Source organism: Synchiropus splendidus, chromosome 8 (genome assembly GCF_027744825.2).
Source record: "Synchiropus splendidus isolate RoL2022-P1 chromosome 8, RoL_Sspl_1.0, whole genome shotgun sequence".
Lineage (NCBI taxonomy): Eukaryota > Metazoa > Chordata > Actinopteri > Syngnathiformes > Callionymidae > Synchiropus > Synchiropus splendidus.
The window spans coordinates 25,593,734-25,617,922 of NC_071341.1; the positions used below are offsets into that span (position 1 = coordinate 25,593,734).

Here is a 24,189-nt window from a genome sequence, read left to right on the forward strand (position 1 = left end):
GCGAGAGAAATCTGCCCACATGAACACTGATCTGTCCACATGTATAATGATGTGGCGGCGATAAAGGCTCATCACAGCATCGTTCTCACTTACCAGTGTGTCGTTTAACCCTGACAGATGAGCCGCGCTGAGTTCTAATTCGCATTTCTAAAATCTCTCCCACTGAACCTTCTGATCACAAACTCTCCCCACAGTCAGGTTTAAACAGTAGCAGCAGAGGCTTTCTTTCCCTGGCATCACACGCCCCCCACGCCACGGTTCACCTGCCGCTCGCAGGACTTTTCTCTCTTTCAAACTATCATCGCGCCGAGAAACAGCAACATTACGCCTGTTTCAGTGACAACAAGATGCAGGGATATCGGCCAAAGAGTTACAGGCAGCCACCAAACCAACGTTTGTCACACCTGAAATACTGACGTTCAGTTATCAACCGGAGGAAGCATGTTGTGTCTACTTTAAAAATGATAAATACATGAATCAATAAAATTAATTTAAATTGAACACTTTAGTCATTTGGTGGTAACTACTTTTTTTTACGTTTGTGTTTTTTGTTTATTTTCAATCCAGCTTTTTATTTATTATGAGTTTTCATTGGAAATCCTGCAGGAACCTCCAACTTGCAGGGCAAAACTATGGATAAGAAAAATAGTTATTTTTTTCAAAACGAAAAAAATCTGAAAAACATAGACAATTCCTGCAAGAAATGTGTATTTATTTATTCGGCTATTTTTCATTGAAAACACCTTTGTCCCCTCCAAAAACGACTTACTACAGTCAGGTCCGGAGCACAGAGAAATGAAAAGCACTCCACAAAACTGACCGTTAATGTTTGTTGCTTCATTGTAGACCGTTTTGTGCATCGATAAGAAGGAAAAGCTCCAGCTCTGTAATAAGACAGCTCTCTCCTTAATATCAATTTCTGTCCTCTTCCATCTCTTGACTTCACAGCTTTCAACGTACAGTGTGTTAAATACCAATTCCTTGATACTTGGTAGCACACAGATCTGGTGTATTGCAAGTGGAGCGTAGAACGGCTGCCATTAGTCTAAGTGCAACAACCCCAGTGATGGCTGCTGCTGCACTTTATCGCCACCTCTGTCCTTCCAAAACCCGAAGGAGTTACATGATAATCCATGTGAAAGTCTCTTTGATCTCTTCGTCATCTATTTTCAGCCCTGGGACTCAGGAAGGGAGCGTCATGTGAGTGCATTTGTGTTAGTAAACATGGTTTCCAGCTGGAGGTGCTTTCCTTGCCGTCGATCTCCAAATAAATGTAATGTTTGTTTATTTTTTTTTTTTTATTTATATATGACTTTTGGTACGATATTTGGGATTTGAATCATATATGACGAGAAAAACATGTTTACAGGGCTTGGACAAAATCATGGAAACACCTGAATGCTAAAACAGCTTTAAGGTGTTTCCATTATTTTGTCCAAGCCCTGTATACAACACCTCGCAAATCGTATGAATCCATTACACTACATTTCAATCCTTTGTCGAGGAGGACGTTTATCGCTTTCTGGCTCGGCGTTCACGTCCACATCACCAGGAACTTCAACAAATTAGCATTTAAATAAAGCATGTTAATAGAATGTTGCAAAAAATAGAGGGATATTTTGCAGACACAGATAAGAGAATAAAGTGCTGACTCTGTCTTTGACTTCAGTCCATTAGCTCGGAATGTATGAGTTGCTGGTGTAGCCGAGCCGTTGGTGAAGTTTGCTCGCCTGGAATGGAATCTAATAGTGATCACATTGCAGTGCTAAATAAACAACCCAGAAATATTTTTGTCCAGCACTATATCTGCTGAGTATTGACCCAAATAGAGGAAATGCTTTCAAACATCGACTGCAGCTCTGGGGAGCGGCTCGGTGTTTGCATTGCAAACAAGCTGAGCCACGTGGGAGGAAAATGAATACCATTTGTTGAGACTAATTAATAAAGAACATGCAGATTCGCAATTGGTGAGGATTTGTTTTTGGTGGTAGTTTCAGCTGGTCTCCTTTGCTCACTCAGTAAACAGTAGTGAGTTATTGAGAAGCGTGGAACGTGACCAAATCGAGGATTTAATGGGAGGCATTATCAGAAGGTCGTAATGACGTGTGTCAGTCTTTCCTCAGGTCCCATGAACTCCAAACTCACTTTACCACTTGGGTTGTTATTTTGGGTCCACATGCATGTAAAAGATGTATGTACAGTAGTGACGGGCTGATGAGGCTTCATGAAACAGTGTCCCACTTTCAGAGCCCACTAGATGTCGCTCTCTGCTCAAGAATCATTGGATTTGAACAACCATATCAATGAGATCTTACCTTATTTTTACATGAACTGCGCCACCTACCGAGCTCTAATAGTGTATACTTTAACTCCAATTGAAATTCCATTTCAATTCAATTTTTGTTTTTTTCCACTCGCTTACCTTATCAGCGTCGCGCGTGTGAGGGGGAGTGAGTGCAAAGAATAGGTTATGTAACAGAACTCCTGTTGACTCTTGTCATTTTCTTTGGGCATTGAATATGTTGATGCATATGAAATACTCAGTGGCAGCGAGGGAGGCGTGGCCATGGGAGGAGAGTTCCTTCTGGAGGGAAAATCATGTTAACAAGCCTTTGGATAAACCCCGAAGCGTGTCGTCTAGAAAAATATGCACAATGATTATGGAAAGATATGACTGAACAGTCAACGCAACAAAGAAAAGTTTGAAGATTTGATTATTTAATGGAAAGTTTCTTTATGTTAGCATAAAGCATTAGCATTTCACGGAAGGGCTATTTTTGCTCAGTTCAGTCTGCGACTGCACGTGATCTGCTTGGCCAGCTGCTGTTGAGAAGTGGCCACGCTGCCGACGGTAGAACGATGACCCGGAACAGGTTTCCGATCCGCCTCAGTCAGCTGCCGCTCCTGAAGACTGACACGCGTCACACACTCGAACAGCTGGTCTCTGCCACCCGGAGAGGGGGAAGAAAGGCTTTCAACCAACCGATAACAGTCTGGAGGGGGAGAAAAAACACGCAAATAATCGAAGAGCTAAGTTTCAAGATTGCTCCAGAAACACCATCTGCTAATCGCTTTGAAGAAAGCAATCAAAAGCCGCTCGCCACCATCATGGCCGACCCACATCGTCATCGTGTTGATTTTGCAGGAACTTCCATCACTCCTCTCTTCATGTGGGTCCATCGCTCCGCCATGACTACTCTTAATGAATCACCAGTCTTGCATATTGATGCGAGGCGGACGGATGCGCGCGCACGTCCCTTTACACATCACGCAGAGTCAAGCGCCGAAGGCTCCATGAAAAACCCTCACGCGGAAAAGTGTGTCCGGCAGCGCTGACTGTGGCACGTGGTGGACAGAAGAGCGATTGAACTTGGGAGGAAACAAAGTTGTCAGGACACAACTTTTTAAAGACGGGTCACTCATCATGCTTCAGTCGCTTTAACTGAGGATTAATACATTGCCAGATTGGCAGCCATTTGCATTTGTGTCCTCAGAAGTGCCTTGGCGAGCGGAACAGAAAAAGGTTGCGATGATGGAGTACAGTGAATGAAGACTTTTAGTGGAAAGGCTTGTGAGTTAGCGTCCACATTAATGCTTTTATTAGCATGGAAAACTCCCACAGTCCCCTCTTAATGTCTGACACTCACCAGCTTCCTGCAAAATTTTATTACCTCCCACCTCCACTGCACTCCTGCCACATCTGTCATTCCTCCCCGCAGCTCCCCTCTGCTCTCATTTTTGCCCATGCAATTAACCACGACCAGCGCTAAAACGCCTAATGGGCTCGGCAGCCAGACATGATGGCTGATGTCATGATGAACTCCCACTTCCTTTGGAATTGGCCCCAGGCAGGAAGTGAAACAAGTCTTTTTCATCCAGCACGACGGACAGCATTGTGTGCTCTGCTTTGGTTAACACATCGGTTTAGTTTGACCTGAAACCATTCAGCGCGATTCAGTGAGTTTTCACTTTTAATCGCACAATATTACCCTAATACATTCAATAAAAAAAAAAAAAACATTTGTGAACGGAGATAATTCGGGATGCTCTGATTTATCGGCCACCATGATCATGATTGGCCGATATCAGCAGGATCGGTGGTGTGTGAAAATGTGTCTGAATCAGAGTCAGAATTTAATTTATTGCCATGGTCAGTGCCCACCAACTAGGAAAGTGTTCTGGAATAAAGTGCTGACAAAAACAAATAAATAAATAAATAAAATAACAACAAGGCTGACGGCCGTTTTTAAAACCTTGTACACAGAAGGTCTCATCATTTTGATGACAAATTCATGGTCAATCCATGTGATGGGCAGCACAAATCCTGATGGGAGAATCCCTAAAGATAATGTGTGACTCTGGTGGGTGATGACCACAGCCACGAGACACCAACGGCTCCATAGAGTTGAGTCATCATCATATATGACAAGTTGAAACAAGTATGATCAGGTTGAAGGTCTCGTTGTCATGAGTTACCATACATGATTATGAATGTTCATAACATGACATTACTGCATCATAACATTCGTAACTGCAAAGCTGTATATAGATGAGACCTTTCCATGACGTGTCACCAAATGGTTCAATAGAGATGTTTAGTAGACTGAGAGGAGACAATATTTGATCATCTTTGCAGAAGAATAAGGTCACTTGTTAACAGTTTGCACATAATAAAGAGACTCAAAAATCTGTTTGGTGCCTCGAAGAAAGCACTTTCAACAGACCACTTGATGGTCTCAATAGAATTATTGGATTTGAAAAACCATTTCACTGAAACCTCACATTGTTTTTAAGGGCGCCACCTGCTGAGCTCTGGGAGAAAAAGGAGAGTGTTTCATGAAGCCTATCGCTTGTTTCATTAAACTGACTCCCCGTGTTGTTTGTTTCCTGATCTCTGATTCAGTCGTCCAACACTCGACTCCCGTCAATGAGATGCAGCCTGGCGTCTTGTTTACTAGTTGGTGGACAGATTGGGCTTTGAATTGAAGGTGTAATGACTTGAAAAGCCTCGCCGACATGGAAAGAAGCACATTTATAGAGTTCATACTTTGGAGGCTTTCCAGGCACGTTTGGCTGAAAGGAATCAAGTGGGCAGCTCAGGGATGTCTCAGACTCACTGATACCCTCGTCACCCGGTTGAATCGTGGAAGATGAATGAATGAAACTTTACAGAATACAAAGTGACAGAGAAAAAGACACCGGGACATGCACAATGAGCGAAACACAAAGAGGCACTTCTGTGGAACTGCCCATGCCCACTTGGAAAAGCTCTGCTCTTTTACCATTCTTGCTAAAAGTGCACCGAAGCCTTGACAAGTGACAACTTTTGATGTCCCGTAAAGGTGGTTACTTTCAGATCCGACATTCAGTAAGCAGCTCCCTACCTGTGGAAGCCTGCCTCTTCACCTTGGCTCTCAGTCCTTAAGGGTCGACGCTGCTGTTGTTTTGTTCAGTTCTTAGCTCGGGGAGAACTGGCACGAGTGGGCTGGATTGGAAAGGAGAGGAGTGGATGGTGGGGGTGACGCCGCTGTCCCCAGGGGATACATCTGTTTAGGGGGAATATGGTGTGTGAATATGGAGGATGAAATTCTAGCACCTGGACCGGCTGCCTCTCTCAGGCTGAGTCACAGCTGAGCCAGCCCTGAGCATCTGCACAGCTACAGGGCAAATGGAGTTTTCCCTCCATATCATGAGCCACTCCAACACTAGATATTCCCACATTACCAAACACAACACACGTTTCACTACAATGATTTATTCATTCATCTTACCAGAAAATAGAGACAGTGATGAACACGTCTTTATTCAGGGGCCAAGTAACAACAGCTAACTATTGAGGCGCTAGTGCGGTTTGGTGAAACCTACTCTGCACAGCTCACTAGCTTGTTCTCCATGAGAGGTCTTTTGAAAAACATGTGTTCAATGATTACTGTACAGTAGAGCGGGCAGTGCCATCCAGAGGCTTCTGAACATGAGGACACTGTTTCGTGAAACCTCATCAACTATCAGAATCAGAATCAGAATCAACTATCATTTGCGTTAACATTTCAGAAAATCCTCACCTCAAACATGAGTTCATTTTGACAAAGAGATGGAGCAGGAGAATGAGGTTCATGGCTGGGGAGATGAGGAATGTGTGTATGACTAGGGAGGCACTGTACGCAGTGATGGACTGGTGAGGCTTCATGAAACAGTGTCCTGTTTTTCAGAGCTATCACAAAACGGTGCGTGATTTCATTGAAATCTTTCTTCAGATCCAAAGATGTTAGAGCAGAGAGTGCAAACTAGTGGGCTCTGAAAATGCTTCATGTTTCATGAAGCGTCATTACGATGAGTCATACTGGGGAAGGACACTGTACTGGACACAATTACTGTTCCAGCACCAAAAAATATCTCTGAAAAACCACTAAAAAAGGAGGTTTTCATGAACTGGTTTCACAAGTGCATGCAAACAAAATGAAGCGTGAAAACATGCTATTAAAACATACTGGAAGGGAAACGTTCCGACCACATTTCCTCCCAAGCATATCATTAAAAATGATACCGAAAAGCTGCACCTGTTTAAAATTCATTTCCCGAGCCTGCGAGGTAGAACCCCCTCCACATGGGACGACATTGCTATGGAAATGAAGGCATACCTTCAAAGGGATCCCACCTTTGTCAATTAGGCGGAAGAGAGTTTCCTTGAGATTTGCATAATCGGAGAGCTTGTTTTCCCCACAAATACCACAATCGTTGAAGTTGTCTTTATTGGTTTAATTGCTGTGGAAGGCTCCATGGAAAATTCCCTAATTGCAATTAACTGAAAGTCATTAGCAAGTTTTGTCAAAGTTTTTCATGGAAAAGTCCCCAGGAGACAGACAGGCGTATCTTCCGCCGTAAATGATACTGCCACGTTGCTGATCCTCAGTAGCAGGCAAACCCAGTACAGCACGGTCTCGGATTACCTTTAGCCTATCACAACAACAATAATCATTATTATTATTATTATTGTTGTAACGAACTTACAGTGTTTTTTAACTAATGCAAATGCTCTATCATGATCAGTAGCTGTGTTCTAAACCTTTATTTTCACCAACCTAATGTTTGTGCAAGATGGTGACAATGATTGGTCCGTACCATCATATTTATTCATGAATTGTTTTGTGTGTGTCTTATTTCTGTAGATCTGCCACTTGTCAATCTGTCCGTGGAACCACAACCAGTCCTGGAGGGAAACCTTGTCAGATTCCACTGTTCGGCCAAAGCCAACCCTCCTGTCACCATGTTCCGGTAAGTTGGTTTCTGGTTGGGTCAAGAGGAAAATTGGCCGAATCAGTTGCATGAACGGTTTAAGATTCCTCAGACCTGTTGAACTTCCGTGTGATGGATGGAATGGCGACGTTGTTTCTCTCTGTGAAGCCTGAGCAGTAATTTGGCATCATATTACAAAAAACAGCAACCAAAACTCTTGGCTCTTTGTTTCACGTCACGTTTCACAGTGTGTAATGTCGATGAAGTGAGGAGACAGTGAACCTCAGTGAGTGGCATGAAACCCTGGAGCACCAGACCAACGTCATTTGTCAAAAGTGAATTTGATTTTTTTTTTTTTTTTGATGAAAGATTGATAAAAGAAAAGAAGGATTGAAATCGATGTGAAAGTGAATTGGCCGACATGTAATCGTGGAAAGGCGCCAGGAAATGTAATGGTTACACAACACACTCGCATGTGGGAAAAGTGAGATGTTGCCTGTGTGATGGATTTCGGGCCTTTGGAACATGAACCCAAGGAGGAGTGGGGAGGGTTGGGGGGGCAGAGATACAGTGGAAAACAAGGTTTGTATTTGATTGTGAGGGTGCAGAGCAGCGACAGGACGTCTATCGCACCTGCAGAGGGATTTGGCCGCTATTGTTATGAGGCCAGATCAATGTGAGTCCCACCTCTCCCGGGAGTAACAGCAGTCATCCTCTATAGCAGATGAGATTACTTTTCCTCTAGTAGCGTGACAAAGAACAGTCCAGGAGATATATTGCAAACTAAAATAATAACTACGCGTGTGAGCCCAAAACGTTACATCATGATAACCTCAATGGGATTCGGAAAGCTAGTCTTCAAAAAACGGTCTCGCGGCCTGTCGTTTCTGCACACGTCTGTAGATCAAGAAGAAAATCCTTGTGATGTACCTGAGGCGACTGGACTGGCGAGGCAGGTTGGACGAATTGTTTGGGGCCATTTATCAACGTCTGTCAACCTGCTGAGACAGGAAAAAAAGAGAATTCAAGCCGCGGAAAATACAAAACTATTCCCTCTTTCACTCTTTGTCTATCGCCTGTCCCGACAATGGCGGGTTGTGGGTTCTGGGAGCTAATTCCAGCTGACATTGTGTGAGAGAAAGAGAACACGCTGACAGGTTAGCGGTCTATTGCCAGACACACACACACACACACACACACTGAGAAACACAGCCCCACTGGCACATGAACAAGACAAACTCCAGACGACAGGTTTGGATGTTGAGGAGTTGCTGCGAGGTTGTCGAAGGTTAATTGGGTTTTACAGTTACTCAGGTAATAAGGAGTTGTGTAGTCATGTTTGTCTACATCGCCTTGCTTTTTTGTCCACACCAAGATTCCAGTAATTGCTGAAAGAAATAGAAACTCATTACTGAGCTGGGAGTGAAATGTACCTGATTTTCTGCATTGAGCGCATCAAAGGAGCATTTTAACTTGTGGCCATGTGAGAAAAAGACGTCTTTTAGCCCAACAAATCTAGCGTTGGTACCACACGCTCAGCGACCCAGACCAGCTCCCGTGGTTTTTTATCTTTTCTAAAATTTCCTTTGAACTGCTTTCCTCCGTCTCGCCCTTCCACACACTTCATTGTGCAATTATATAATACCCAGGCGTGCTAATAACTTTCCATACTTCAAGGTTACACTCTCTGCCAGTTCTGCAGTTTCACAGTCTCCCGCCCAGATTTATCTGCAATTTATAGAAGCACTTCCGTACTTCCATGCACCACTGGCATTCAGGTTTTTGGCCCTGTAATGGTTTCTTGAAAGGCTTGGGCTTTGGAGGTTCCCCCACAAATTCACCCTCCAGAGAGCAATATCACAGAGGAGTGCAGGAAGCTGGTCAAGCACCGCAGGGCCATTATTCAGTGCTAATATTCTCCCTCTATCCAGGATCGGATAAAACACAAGGACAGAGAGGCGCGGAGAAGGAGAGCCTCTTTTTCTTCCTCAGGAGAGTCATCCATTTCCAATGCACGCCGCGTCACTTCCTCCAATTCGATGGACACTTGAGAGTGGAAATCAAGATATTTGGAGCAATAGTGCGCGGAACGGGGTCATCCGCTGGCTATTGTCTGTGGTGTTTGTCACGCCGGTTCGATCAATCCCAATCTAATCGAGGAGTTCAACTGAAGGATCGCACCACGCTCCCTTTTGGCTTTTCCATCAAGTTCATATAAAATTGCCAAATGATCAGGTAGGAATCCATATTGAGAAATTGGGCTTTGTCAGAATGTAAGCTCAATGACTCGCGAAAGTAAAGAAGTAGATTTTTAATGATAATAATTCAGAGACCACATGGTTCCACGTTGGCTGTCTTCCAAATGACGAGTGATGTGCCAACAAGGCTTCATGAGACAGTGTCCTCATTCTCAAAGCCCACTAGATGGCGCACTCTGCCCAAAGAGTTTTGGATTTGAACAATCCTTTCAATGAAAACTCGCCTCATTTTGAACCAACCTGTTGAGTTCTGAAAATAAGGACACTGTTTCATGAAGCCTCATCTGCCCATCACTGCAAATTACCACCTGGAACCTGTAGATAGTGAGGGGCGGTTTCATGAAACAGTGTCCTCATTTTTAGAGTGCCGTAGGTGGCGCTCTTGTTTTAAAAATGATGTGAGGTTTTATTGAAATGGTTGCTCAAGTAGTTAGAGTAGACAGCTCTGAAAACGAGCACACTGTTTCATGAAGCCTCATTAGCACTGCAACACTGAAGCACCAGCTTGACTTTTCGATGGGTTTCAACCTGGTAGTGGGCGCAACCCGGGTTGCTCCTCCCACCCTCCGTCCCACTGAGAAATTTAACACGAATGATATGGATTCAAATGGTAAACATGGATCCTAAATTTAAATGTGGGTCAATATGAAAATAGGGAAGGAATGAGCTGCTTGGCAGAGGTCTGTGTAAAGTGAAATGAACATGGCTGTCAATGCCTCCAAAACAACACAAGTGGCATCATCGGATCAGGCCAAAACTTTCAAACTCTCAATCTCCCGACTGGATGGAACAGATGAATCCGTTTTGGAGCCGTTGCTGTGAAAGCACGTGTCGGAACAGAGGACGTATTTGGTGCTGATTCTGTAAAGGAAGCCGGAGCATCTGTTTACCGTCAGCATTTAGGGAATCCAGAGAGTCTGGGGGGAGCGGTGCACGGGTCAGAACATCTTCATTACTGCTTATAGGGGCTGACTGGGATACGTCACAGTCGCTCAACCAGCCCTGATGAAGACACAGAGGAGTTTCCAAGATCCAAACACCAAGCCACCGGAGAGCAGGGGGAGAATAACAAACAAAGCAAAGCAGGTCCCCCGTCTGCGAGTGCACGCAGACGCCGCGTGGAAAGCAAGTGCCGCTCCATTCCCCGCCTCTCCACCTCTAATCCCCCTTGCATTTTATTTCTACTCTGGAATTGTTGAAGAAAAGAAGTTGGCTTGACATGAAGAAAAGTGACGGCACATCAGGATGCCATGTGGGGATTGGACTCGCGCTCTTCCCGCCACATCCGTCACAGCCAAGTCTGCACGTGCGCCGTGCCTGACACTGCGGTGTGTTAATCATGGCTGCACACAAAAAGTTAATTAATGCTCATTAACACATGCCTGCTCGCCTGTGAGTGAATAGGCTCATTAAAAAATGCACAAAGTATCCAGCTAAAACAATGTCAGACTTTTATTCAAATGACAGCGTGCGGCTGTTTGGTAGTGAAATCATTATCAGCAGTTGTTTTCATAGCAGCAGCAGCAGCAGTACGCGTTAATATTTGCAGTTAAATGTTAATATCGTGCGTGCAGGTTTGCCAAACGTGTCCCGCTCTCTCGCTCGTTTTTCCCTCTTTAATTGTATGTATTTTCTTTAATTCCAACGTGGGGGTGGAAACAGACTTTGACAGAGTCGCGACACAAGTGAGTCAGATTGAATAGACACGCCACACAGCGGCTCCTCTCTTTCCTCTTCCACTGTATTAAATGATAACCCGTTTAGCCGTGTTGGTTCACACTCCCTTTCAGACACAGTAACATCTTGTACGTGTCGGGGGTTTACACACTTGAGCACTCAGGATTCTTGTCTGTTTTCTGAGGCAAATCCCTGAATAGATAACAGCCGTGAGTCAGACAGTGAGGGAGCACATTGCAGACTCGCTGACCTCCCGGGGGTAAAGCAGATGTTTGCGTTACCTTGGTGCAAGTGTATTCAGGGATCACACCTGGCCATTTGTCAATAGAAGCGACAGTCCCATCAACCTGCTCTGCGCCAGCGCTGCACGCTGAAATTCTCTCCACACCTGAGAGACGGTTCCCAGTTTTCATTCCCAGTAATAATAATATTGATCCATTTGTCAGTTTCCATTGTTTAGTGTTGAAAACCAACAGTCTAAGCCAGAACTCCATTGTTCAACGGACTTTGGGGAAACATGCTCATTAAAGACATGTTCGGAAATCCCATAGTCACAACATGCTGACCACCAGTGATGGGCAGATGAGGCTTCATGAAACAGTGTCCTTATTTTTACAGCTCAGCAGGTGGCGCTGTTGGTTTTCAGCACCACCTGCGTGAGTTTTCATTGAAATGGCTGTTCAAATCCCAAACTTTTTGTGCATAGTGCGCCATCTAGTGGACTCTGAGAATGAGGACACTGTTTCATGAAGCCTCACTGGCCCATCACGAATGACCACCTACTTGGTCACAATTATTGTGAGAAGGTCCAATTATTCACTTGATTTTTTTGCTCTTCTCTTACGAAGAAATGGACAGAGCTTCCACGTAGAGCAAATTCAGGGATACGGGTTTGTAAAATAAGTGTAGAAAAGTTTGTTATTCATGTCCATCCGGACGACTACGTGAAGCTGGAGCCGGTTGATTTCTGGCACTTCATTAAGATTTGAAACACTGTGTTTCCCAGAGTAAATAATGATGCTGAGGCAGAATGGAGTGTTTGCTGGGCAGCAGTGGAGAGGGAAGCCAGGAGGCATGGGCTGTTATACTGGCGGCCTGAGGAGCTGCGGTGTCACACATGGACGACACTGCAGCTGGAGCTGACTGGCTCTACTGGCACCACTTCTGCCAACCTTCATTTCACTGGAAGATTTGTAGTCTAGTGCGGCGATTCCCAATCACCGGCCAGCGTCTTCCGCTCTGGAATGGCCGCCGTCATATTGTGCTAATGATGATAACCGCCATTGCAGAGTGACCGTCCTGATCTGAAACTCTTGATGCGACTCATATTTAATGGCACCAGTGCTGAGACGCAGTCGGGTTTTCACCAGGTACAGGACCGTGGCTTGTTGCTGAGAAGGTTCTCTGCACTTATTTTTCACAGGGAAACATCAGTGTGATGAGCGGAGACGAGTGGTTACCTGCTCTAAAGCACACTTGACACGGTAGAGGCCAGACAGATAACCCTGTCTGAATAATGAGCTTTCTCTTGCAGTTCATGCATTCAAATCACACCAAATAGAAGCTTCTGCTCAAAGAAATTCTGATCAAGTCTGGGGACGTTTCTGCTCCACTCCTGTGTGAACACGCAAATCTGCCTCTTAGTCAAGGGAAACAAATGAGCCCTCTGTCTTGCCATAGCCAGGGCAGAGGTCAGGTAATATCCCTGTTTCTCTCCATCTGCTCGCAATAAGCAATGGCTCGCCTTCACTTTTATGAATGGGTCTGTGTTAAAAGTAGTCCGCACAAGTGACATCACGAACCATCGCTCACACGCAGATGCAGCCCTTCGTATTCCGTATGTGACTCGGCCGCACTCTATTCACATCAGTCGGCAGGATTCACTGCAAGCCAAAGAATGTTGTCAAAGGAGGGGGGGGGCGTCCTATTTGTCATTGTGTGATTTGCTTTTCTTTGTTGGCGCTCTCCTCCTGGCATAATGAGGAATGCGATGTCTGCTCCGAGTCACCAGGGAGCTTGTCACAGTACGGAGCACTGCCACACTAAGATGCTGAAGCCAGCACCCATAGCTTCGTAAAATGACTTACTCGCCAAAAAAAGAAAATCTGTCATACTTTTTTCCCCCCAACTTCCATTCATTTTTCAATGTCTCTCTCCTTTTCAACGCTTCGAATCAGATGGGCCAAAGGAGGCAGTATAATAAAGGAGGTGTCGGGCGACACCTATGAGGTCATCGTGGACCACTCCTTCTTCACGGAGCCTGTGTCCTGCGAGGTCACCAACCAGCTGGGCAGCACCAACGTCAGCCAGAACGTCGATGTCTACTGTGAGTGAGCTTTTACCTCAGCAAAAACTGCATCTTATCCAACTGATTCCAGGTCAACAGCAGTCTCTTAATGCCCACTGAAGTGACTTAAACGCAATTATCATCTTGTTAAAATTGTTGTTTGACATTGAGACGAGTGTTACTATAAAAGGGCTGTGACATGCTTCATATACATCTCTGTCTTGGAATCCTTCTCTCAACAGTCGGTCCTCGAATGGCGGCGGAGCCTCAGTCTCTTCAGGTGGACCTCGGATCAGATGCTGTTTTTAACTGTGCCTGGACAGGGAATCCCTCTCTTACAATCGTGTGGATGAAAAGAGGCTCTGGAGTGGTGCGTGCTTTCTTATTGGATTCTTTCTTTTTTCCTCGCACGCCTGACTGACACGTGACGGGCTGCTAAAGTCATTCCATTCAGACCACCATCAATTAGTTTGTTAACATTTTGTGGTGACAAATTCCCAGTACACAATGGTGCATGTCTTGAGCCAAACAAGAATTCCAAACTCATTTTTATATGACCATGGTTACGGGCCAAAGTCAATCCTGCCGAGTCCAGAACCTGAATGGCTTTTATTTCATGTTTTTCTTTGCATGCATTTGTATCCAACATGTATTAAATGCCTATTTTAGTCCTGCTCCTTCTGTATTGGCAATTGTACACTTCTTTTATTGTTGTGTGTAAAGAACTTTGTGTGGCACTTGATGTGGAAATGTGCCATATAAGTGAAATTGGCCTTGACCGTAACCTTGACCTGGATTTATATAATTGAGGAGAGCTGTCTTGTGTGCCGCCACTGTCCTGTTGATGTCTCATATTATTGTTTTCATTGTTTTGAAGGTTCTCAGCAACGAAAACCTCCTCACACTGAAGTCAGTGAGACAAGAGGATGCAGGGAAATACGTTTGCCGCGCTGTGGTGCCACGAGTCGGAGCAGGAGAGAAGGAGGTGTCGCTGACCGTCAACGGTATGTCTGGCTTGTTTTCTCATCCAATGGTAGCATGGCTGGGACAGCGTTCACCACTGGCACCACAAATGACACGTCAAGGATGCTCATTAAAGTGGGACTAAAGTTCAGCAGCATTCATTCACCTTCGGGTCAAAATGAAGTTGAGTGAAATGATGAATTGATTTTGACTGTGTGATCAAGGCGCAGTGCAAGATGGAGACCATAGGTATGTATCCGTTAGACTATGCTCGCAATAACTTGAAATGAAAGGAATATCCATCTCGTGCTTCTCATGAGCTGCTTCAACATTTCTGAAACACACACTTACATGTAAATGGTATTCGAGTGAACCGAGTGACTAATGAATACGAGTCCTGGTGGGAGACCTGGCAACTCTCAAACAAATGACTTCATTATCAGCGCTTGATATTCCGGGAGCTGGCATGAACGTGGCAGAGGTTCTGAGTGGCGGGATCGACGTGCCTCTCATTTTCCTCGATTCCATGTGAAAAGCAACATGGCTTCAAAAACAAAACCGGAGCGAGAGCCGTGGCAGCATGATGCTGATGCGTCTATTCATGTGGTGGGAATTAAGATGCAAAGCAGAATGTGAACTGTGCCTGAAGTTTTCCTGTTTTTTCTCAGATTCAGACAATTGAGTTGCGTATCACAGGAGGTGAGCTGCTACTGTTCCCTGTAGCATGAGATCAAACCTGTGCCCTGTCAGACAGTGGTCCAGTTCATACCATGCAAGGGGGACGTGGAATTCGCCTGTTGTTCACCATGCAGTCAAAGAGCTTTTGTTTTGTTCTTCAGACACTCTCTGACTGAAATGGCGACCGTAGATTGCCCTGTGACGGGGTCATGATGTCCCATTAAGGGAGTGTGGATGGATATTCACCACACTTCACTGGAAGCAGAAAATCATTACCAAGTTAGCGGCACTTTATCAAATATCTATTCCTTCAAAACTGCACACAAAGACGTTACATCCACGTCGCTTTCCTTCAATCCAAAATGGACTCTTTCATTTCTTTTTCATGTGGTTATTTCAGCGGCGGATCGTGGCCAGAATATTTTATCACATCACAAGTTTCAATCCTCAGACTAAAGTTAAACGGGGAGAGGTACTCAGAAGGTCCCTGGCGTGTTCTGCTGGCAGCCCTGGTTAAAAGTGCCCTCCTTTATATTCACGGCACTTGGAGCCTGTTGGTGTTTTCCCTGCTTTAAGTGCAGTTGAGAGGCTAATTGAGCTGAAAACAATTAGAGAATGGTCTCAATTAAAGCGCTGCTGTGCGTCTTTGAGGTCAGATCTATGGAGATCAGACGTGAAAAATGAAATCACTGGTGCGTGCTGTCACATGACCTACTTAACTCTGTTTTGGAAAGAAACACATTACTCAGACAAGAGGAAACGTGGCCCACGAATCATGGAATATGAACCGCTGTGCTTTCTGCCAGTGCTGATGCCTCTGCTTCATATGTAAGATATGAATGTATTTGGAGAATATTTAGCGAGCCAACATAAGGCTGATGTTTATTCAGCGACTGTGAGTGTCAGTCAAGCAAGTGCCCGGCACCTCGGAGTGTTTCATTTACTGATGTACTTCTCTCAACGTATACTTCAACCCTGCCTGCGTCTGGATTTGACATTCGAGAGACTCCTAACTTTTACCCCTTTGAATAATTGAAACGCATCTCTCTTTTTTTTCCCAAACCACGCAGGGAATCTTAAGTAACCTCTTACTCGGTCCTTGAGGCAAATGGGCCTGTCAGACCTGGCAAAGTGTAAACAGTGCGGTCGGGGTGGTTGTGTTTGAGTAGCCTCTTTGCGGAGCCTCGTTGATTGTCGTCTGTCACCATTACAGCCGCGCTTCTTACCGCGTCATGACAGTCAGCAGTCCTCAACTGGGTCCGACACGGGGGAGCTGACGTAACGGATGACCACGTTTTGGGGGGTGACACCCCTGACGGCAGAATTCTCTCCCATCACCGTCTCCGTCCTGTTTGTTCTTCCCTGCACTTCTGTGCGCCGTCCTGTAATTTCTCCATTAAAGTTGCATGGGTTTATAATTTGTCATCCCATCCGTCGTCCTCTGTTTACTGCAGTGTCCCGCTGAGAAAAGGCCACGTAGACATGAGGATTCCTGTTCTCCTCTGGGAAGATAGTAATTGAATTATAATCAAACTGATAGCAGGGAAGGCGGAAACCACTCTTGGATGCGTATTGCTTTCCCCAGTCAAACGTTTAGAATTAAAACCCTGTCGGCGTTTCTGATGAGCTTCTACTGCCGTAAGACTCACATGACGCGCATGTCCGTGCGTGCCATTATTCAGTGCTGCGATTCAAGAGGGCCAGCCAACAAGCTGGACAGGGCTTTCCGTGTGTGTGTGCTGTTCCACTGTTTGTGAAACATATTCCTCAATCCCTTGAGAATAATGTTGCAGTGAAATTACGCGGACCTATCTGCATTTTCCTTTAAAAGGCAGCATATTGATCGACGTGTGGATGGATGGATTCCAAGCCAGAGTTTGTCAACACACACTTTCACACAGATTTCACACAAAGGCTGCAGCGGAACATAACTCATGAGTTCAAAACAAGGAAGCAGCATTGAGGAGGTAGCATTCAGCCAAGGTTGTGAGAAGGTGAGGAGCCTTTTAGTTATTGATGATCTTTATTTCAAAACACCGCCCATCATGTCAACCTCTCTTCATACCCATTTATCACCCGTTTGTCACGAGTTGGACCGCAGTTGCACGGAAGACCAATGTTTCTCACTCAAATCGACTCACGTCAACTGTCGCTATGTGGGAGCTGTATCTGTCTTCTTGTTTGGACACTAGTCAGTCACTTGACTTGGGTCCAATGGAGACCAGCTCAACAGTCATTTGTGATGTCCTACCTCTCACCTTTTATGGAGCGTCTCAATAGCTCCTCCTAGTATTTCCTACCTGAATATATGGCTAAGTCTTTCATTAAAACGACCCCTGTGCCACCGAGTGCTCAAAACAAATCGCCATGAACATTGTTATGTTTGTGAGAGGCTGAAAATCCATCCACAGTCTTCCATTAATTCTTTCCATGTATTTATTTTTAACATTCTCTAGACAACTTCCGTGCGCTTATTTAATTAGACAGCAGGTGTCTAGTGACTGCACTCTTAAAAGGTGCCAAAAATCCAAGACGATGCAGCGCTGTGGAGATAAAATAGTCATAGACGAGTTCAACTCAGGTTCTTCCTCTTGTGCTCGGCAACGTCTGGACTCGGCTCAGATGCTGCAAACATATTTTATTCAAGGGTGCATTGTTAGTAGTTCTCCAGTTGCTGAAGGTGAAAGTTTCCCTCAAATGTAGTCAGTATGGTACAGAGGTGCATAATGTGAAGGCACAAAAGCTGGTCAGTCGATAGCTGCCTGAGTGAAATGTTTGGAAAGTTCAATAATGAGACATCCAGCGCAGCTGTGGTGCCTGCCGTCCTTTTACAACCGACGCCATCACAACATATGCATGTGATTTGGAGAAGTGGCTCCTACATCCATCTATATGGACGTGTTAGTGAACGTTCAGTGGAAAACAGAAGTGTTGAATGTGTCTACTTGTATGTCCAGTTGTCAGAACCAGCTTTCTAAAGTGCTATGTAAAGTGCAAGTATTCATGTTGCACGTCTCCTAAAATGAGTCATCTTTTGTACGTAGTTGTCTGACCTTGCTTGAAAAGCCACCATATTCCACCCTACTTCCGCGCGCACCCATTTGTACTTACTCCGAACGAGTAGGTCTGTTGGTGGAGAAGAAAAGTGCGCTGTCCTTGGTGCTGAAGATCTTTACTCCACATCTGTGGGAGCTGTGTGTGAATGACTAGTCTTTACAGGCTGTGTATTCCAAAGGTTCCAACTGGAGAGCAGCGCTGACTGACTCAGGGAGCACAGCGACTCCTATACGCTCTAAGTCAAGAGAAGCAAAGGGTGAAAAGCAGACTCATATTAAACATCAGTGGTTGCAGTTTAGAAATGTCAGAACTGCGTTGCTGAATTAAACAAGTGATGTAGACATAGACATCCTCTGATAAAAGAATCACACTTCAAACTTATTTTCAAAGGAACCTGCGCTTGCCCTTTAGCAAGGCTTTAGGGGGTATTTTGAGCCCACGATGGAGCCTCCACTGGATCCTGTATTGGCTTTGTCCTTCCTTAAACAAACACTTTTATCTGTCAGCAGAGCTGCAGTCGCCTGCATGAAATGTCCGACAACAAATGCCTTATTTCAGGAAAGCAAAGCACTTGTCCTCTGACACCTACACTGGCATTGCGCAGTCACACTGCGATGTCCACTAAACACTTACTGTAACACCTCCTCAAATGAGGGAATGAAACATTGCACTCGAGGTTTTGATGACCTCCCCTGCCGCCGATGCTGCGGTGTGCCACCCACAAGTTGGTGCTCTTGACAGCCCAAACAACACGCACAAACACGCAGCACTAACTTTCAACCTGAGTCAGTGAGATAAACCGATCTAATTATATTCCTCATTTGCAGCTCTGATCCATAGAATAGATCCAGCAGCCGCAAGCAGGAGCCGCTTACTGCCGGCGAGCAATTGATCTGGCGCTGCGTTTAGAGTCTGAGCGCGTTCCCAACTCATACCTTTCATTTCCTAATCACCATATAGATCACGCTCATCACACTCACCAACGTCTACATCAGAGGAAGCTATTTCGTTCTGATAAACCAGTGGAAGAAAAGTGAAGAAACACTGAATATGTTTCTCCTTAAACTGCGGCGATGCTGCGTGAGGAGCAGCCTTCCAGCCTCTTCCAGTCGCGCACCAAGATGCCATCTGGCAAAGCCTCATTAAAATGCTAATTTATTTTAATAAGAGACAGGTAATAAACTGCAATTATGTATCATCTCGGTGATGGCAGAGAGCAGGAGTTCGGGGGAAGTTGTTAGTGACGCAACTTGTCCTACTAATCACGACGACGCTCGGCTGGCCGCCGTGCCAGTTCCACACCCTCACTACCACCTTTATCTTGAAGTGCCACTGGTGTTAGCGATGGCTGCCAAGTGTGGGACACCTCCCAGAATCCCCACGTCCATGCTGTGTGGAATTGACTCCAGGATGACTGTGGTTAATATTTTTTGGGGGAAAGCATCCTGTACGTCCTGCGTCCTGTGCAGACGGATGCAATGTTCTGGTTTGTCCACGTCAAACAAATGTGGGTTACAAGCCATCTTGCGCTCACATGTGAGTCGTCACCTGGTGCGAACAGCCCCCGGACCAGATGGCCGGCAGACCAGTCGTTTAGGTGGCGCTGGCCTTTCCAGCGAAGCTCTCCGCCTGATCACGGTTTAACACATGCTGCCTCACAGTCTGAGCCCCCGTGGAGCGCGTCCTGCGGCAAATGTGCCCAGTGATTACCGTGAAGTGTCGATTTTTATCTTGATCCTTTGATTTATTTATTTATTTCTGTGGCAAACCGGCGAGACTCCTGTGCTTTTTAGAGGTCAATTCCATCGCTGGGGAAGCGGTGAGGTGAAACACTGTGACAAGTGTGTTATCTCCCCATGGTGGCATTTTCTTCCTTCCATGTGCGCAGCTCTGATTATGCTTCAAAGAGCCGCTCGCGCAATTCCCAACAATGATCATATCAGGCTTGGGGAACAGAGCGCGGCAATACACCTAAAAATGAAACCCGAGACTCCCAGTTAAAGGCCGTGACTTCATCCCAGCTGTGTTCTTCACTGGTCGTGTTTGTCACACAGGTGTCAGGGCTCTGTTTCCGGACCGACTGGGCGGAAGTGTTACATTCGACCTCTGACTCAAGTGTCATTATTCAGCTGCTGTGACTCATGCTTAAACTTTTGTTTTGTTTTGTTCTATTCAGGGCCACCCACCATCTCCAGCACACAGACGCAGCAAGCTCTGCACGGAGAGAAAGGACAAATCAAATGTTTTATTCGCAGTACACCACCTCCAGATCGCATTGTGAGTATTGATTCGGTACAGAGATCATACAAACATCTTTGAGTTTGTTGGTGCATTTGTTGTGCTGGTGGGAAAATCTTCATGTTTCCAGTGCCTCTGCTGTTCACTCACCTGCAGACAACATGAGATACTCCCGTTCCTTCAGTGAACCTTTGGGTCACTCTGGTCATCAACCACACATCCGTGCAGTCTGCTCCTCCGGCTCAGCCGCGGCCGCGTAACAAGTCGACTGTTTTGCATGAAATTAATGGCTGCTGCAGCCAAACAATCTCTCGGCGTGGAGCCTCTTGGGTGCAGCGGTGGGCAGGAGGGGCAGGTCTGTGGCTGCGGCTGGAGAACCAGACTCTGTGGATAATTTATAACCCGAGTGGCTCCCAGCCTTTTTGGTCGAGTGAGCAAACGGCACGCGGCTGAAGACCAATTAAATATTCCTGAACCTGGTCCAATTTCGCTGTGTTGTTTGTCGGTGAGACGCTATCAGCCGTTCAGTTGAGTCAGTGACAAGCTTTGTCTTGAGCAAAAACAATGCCTGCGTGTCTTATGTACTGCCCACACATGGAAAAAGAATTTCAAATGTCTAGATTAGTGGCGGGACTTTCACGAGTTGATTATGATTCATTCATGACAACATTATTACCATTGATTACAACAACAACAAAAAATATTTAATTTACCTTAATGGAACAGTGTGCTCTCCAGACACCAGGGAACCTGTGTCAGTGCAGGAGTTCCTGCTCCACTGATCCCACTGATGCACCAGACACGTGGCAGCTAGGATGAGAACAACAACAACAAACATGGAGGAATCCTCCCTGAACCAAAGCAAACTAAAGCATCTGCTTGCTTTGGTTCAGGGAGGTTTTTCATGACATTAAAAGAGCTTTAGTTTAAATAACTTCCAAGCCACAAAACATCAACAGTATTTCTTGATTCTTTTCCCGCTGAGACGTGTCTGAGTCATGGAGCCCGTCCACAAACAAAAGGAGCTTACGTCTCGAAGATATTACTGCCATTAATTCATTCCACCTTATTGCAACACTCTCTAAGGATTATGAAGAAACATGGCTTTATCTGTTGTCTTTTCCAGTCGGACTTCGGGGAGGGGGACATTTATTATTGCTACGAGCTAATTCCTCTGGTGAAAGGAGGAAGAGCTAAGTATATTTTAGCATGAAGTGCAGATGTCTGGTCAGCTGAGCACCAGCTACTAACAACAACATAGTGTTTACATGGGTTCAGCTTTTTTCTAATGCCTAAAGTGTCAAATGGAGTTTTGCGTGTTTCAGTTGAACCAACTGTTGTGTGATGTGAAGAGCAGATGGTGTTGTTATTTGGTTTATAATCTCACCTGGTTCATGTAGGACCTTGCTGTATGTGGCCTGCATGTCAGTCAGTGAGAACCGCTCCCCCAGCCATGTGGTCCCCTGTGATGAACTGCCTGTGGCATGAAGATATGGAGGGAAAACATCATTCAAATGAACTCCTCATGTGTAAATGTGTCGGACACTCTTTGACACAAAAGTCCATTGCAGTGAGAGGGAGCGACACAAAACCATATTGTTCGTATTTCACCCCATTTCTGGTGTTTAAATGATATATTTGGGGCTGACTTGTCCTTGACCATTTGAGCACAGAAATAAAAACTCACACGCCACGCAGCCGGGAATTCACTGCTTTAAATTCAGTCCCTCACATCTCCGAAGATACTTTTTGGAGGCACATGAAAGCATTGCTACAGCAATCATATAAATGTAAAATCTGTGGGCCACTGAAACCCAGGTCATCTCTACATTGTTGGATCTCATGTGGTGATCTCGTACCTGCTCTGTTTCTTTTACTGTTGAACAGAGGCCTGTTCCATTTCTTTCATTTGTGCAGATATTTTCCCATCTGAAGAAGTTTCAGCCATACTTTTCTGTATTTTCCAAGTGGTTTTCTCTCTGCATGGCTGTTTGAGCACAGCTGCTGACGTCCGTGATCCGTCACCTCAGTCAATCTGCACTAGTGCGACGTGAAAAATCTGGCTCTGAACAACCATTAACAGAGAGAACTGACAGACTGTGATGAATCCCTAGATATAAGCCGTCCATGGATGGCTACAAATCATCTTCCAGTCAAATGGTACATTTCATTATCTGTCAGCTTACATATTTTTATTTTTATTTTTGAAATGTGTGTTTTCCACAGTTCAACCCAAAACCTTTGGTATTGAACGTAAAAGCAATATTGCAGGTTTGAAAATAGTTTCCCGAATTTAGACTCTCCCAAACAGCTAAGGTGAGGAGCTCAGCCATCCAGGCTCAGTGCCTCCCACATGCCGTCCATGGGAGGTACTCAGAGCACGTATACCACGTGGCCCTGTTGTTGAACAGACCGTGTCTATGGAGTGGTCTGGGGACGCTGTATTTCCCCAACACAGCTGGAGGAGGTTTCTGGAAAGAGGGCAGTCTGGGCCTCTGGGCTCCGGCTGCTGCCTCTGCGACCCCACCTTGAATAAGTTGGATGGATGAACACAGGGAAAAATAGAATATTTGGCATATCAGTGTGTTTAATGTGTTGTGATTTATCAATCAAAGAAAAAGAAAGAAACAAACATTGTGGATAAATCAAATATTGTAAATGTGACGTCACGACCGAAACGTCAGTGATGAAGGAAGTGGGTGTCCAACAACAGATGAGATGGATGGATGGGAAATTTAAGTGTAATGTTCAGATTATACTCCAATTTCCTCGTTCTGTATCAACTAATGAAGTGAGACTGCTGGAAAATATGTTTAACATGCATTATTGCCCCAGGCCTGGTCGTGGAAAGAGACGGTGCTTGAATCGGGAACGTCCGGCCGCTACACCGTGGAGACGGTCACCACAGAGGAAGGAGTCATCTCCACACTAACCATGAGTAACATTGTCCCAGCCGACTTCCAGACCATCTACAACTGCACTGCCTGGAACAGTTTCGGCTCGGACACTGAGATCATTCGCCTGAAGGAACAAGGTGGGAGCCAAGGTTCGACAGGTTCCACCTTCCTCCTTTTTCGATTTCATGTGGTGATTGTGTTCGACTTAGCGTTTTGCGGATTCCTTTGTGCGATGATTCATTTCCAAGGTACCACTTAGGGTAAAGTGCTCTTCATTCATATGTATAACCCGTGGTAACATGCTAAAATGTCATGAGGCTGAAGCGCTGGCGCCACATTTATGTATCTGACGTTCCATCTGCGAGCTTCTAAACAATTGCTTGAAAGTGGGATTTTACCGCCGGGTTTCTCTCCAGAAATATGTGACACTGCACAAATGAGTTTTCTGGGTGAACTCAAGTGCAACTCCCCGGTCGTTTGAACTGGGCGACCCCGCTGGTACGCTGCATCCAGAATGTGTCCCCTTCTTCCTTCATGTAAAGCAGCCCATTAACACACTGTAAAGTGGGTATTTTTCATGCCGTGACCTTTTCCCCTGAAACAAAAGGGAAGCTGTGTTTTCTATCCACTTATCGCGAATCATAAATAATAAGCCGCTTACGTGAAAGTGACATTGATCAATGAAGACATTAGAAGGGCTTTAATGGTGTAGGAGGCGCTGTGTTGTTTTGCATTAGCGCGGAGAGACGCTACAAGGTCACACACCAAACCTCGTCAGGTCTTCGTTAAAACGGGCTGATGAAACGTTGAAAGGTGCATATGGATCATTCCCCTGTGTGGAAATGAACAACCCTTAAGTTGTTGGAATGTATTTGTATTATTTATCCACACCTCCGCTCCC

At 45.3% G+C, this 24,189-nt stretch overlaps 1 protein-coding gene across 15 annotated transcripts in view; it reads left to right on the plus strand.

Annotated features, from left to right (window-relative positions):
- The window catches only part of kirrel3b (kirre like nephrin family adhesion molecule 3b), a 142,584-nt gene that overhangs the window by 108,004 nt on the left and 10,391 nt on the right, over positions 1-24,189 (plus strand). For 11 of the 15 annotated variants that reach the window (XM_053873595.1, XM_053873596.1, XM_053873597.1 and 8 more), the window contains exons 7-12: positions 7,167-7,272; positions 13,346-13,494; positions 13,698-13,825; positions 14,333-14,459; positions 20,330-20,430; positions 23,227-23,437. In XM_053873595.1, coding sequence (XP_053729570.1) covers positions 7,167-7,272; positions 13,346-13,494; positions 13,698-13,825; positions 14,333-14,459; positions 20,330-20,430; positions 23,227-23,437 — 822 coding nt within the window. The remainder of the gene's footprint in view (positions 1-7,166; positions 7,273-13,345; positions 13,495-13,697; positions 13,826-14,332; positions 14,460-20,329; positions 20,431-23,226; positions 23,438-24,189) is intronic. The other 4 variants (XM_053873600.1, XM_053873608.1, XM_053873603.1 and 1 more) reach the window with 1 other exon arrangement.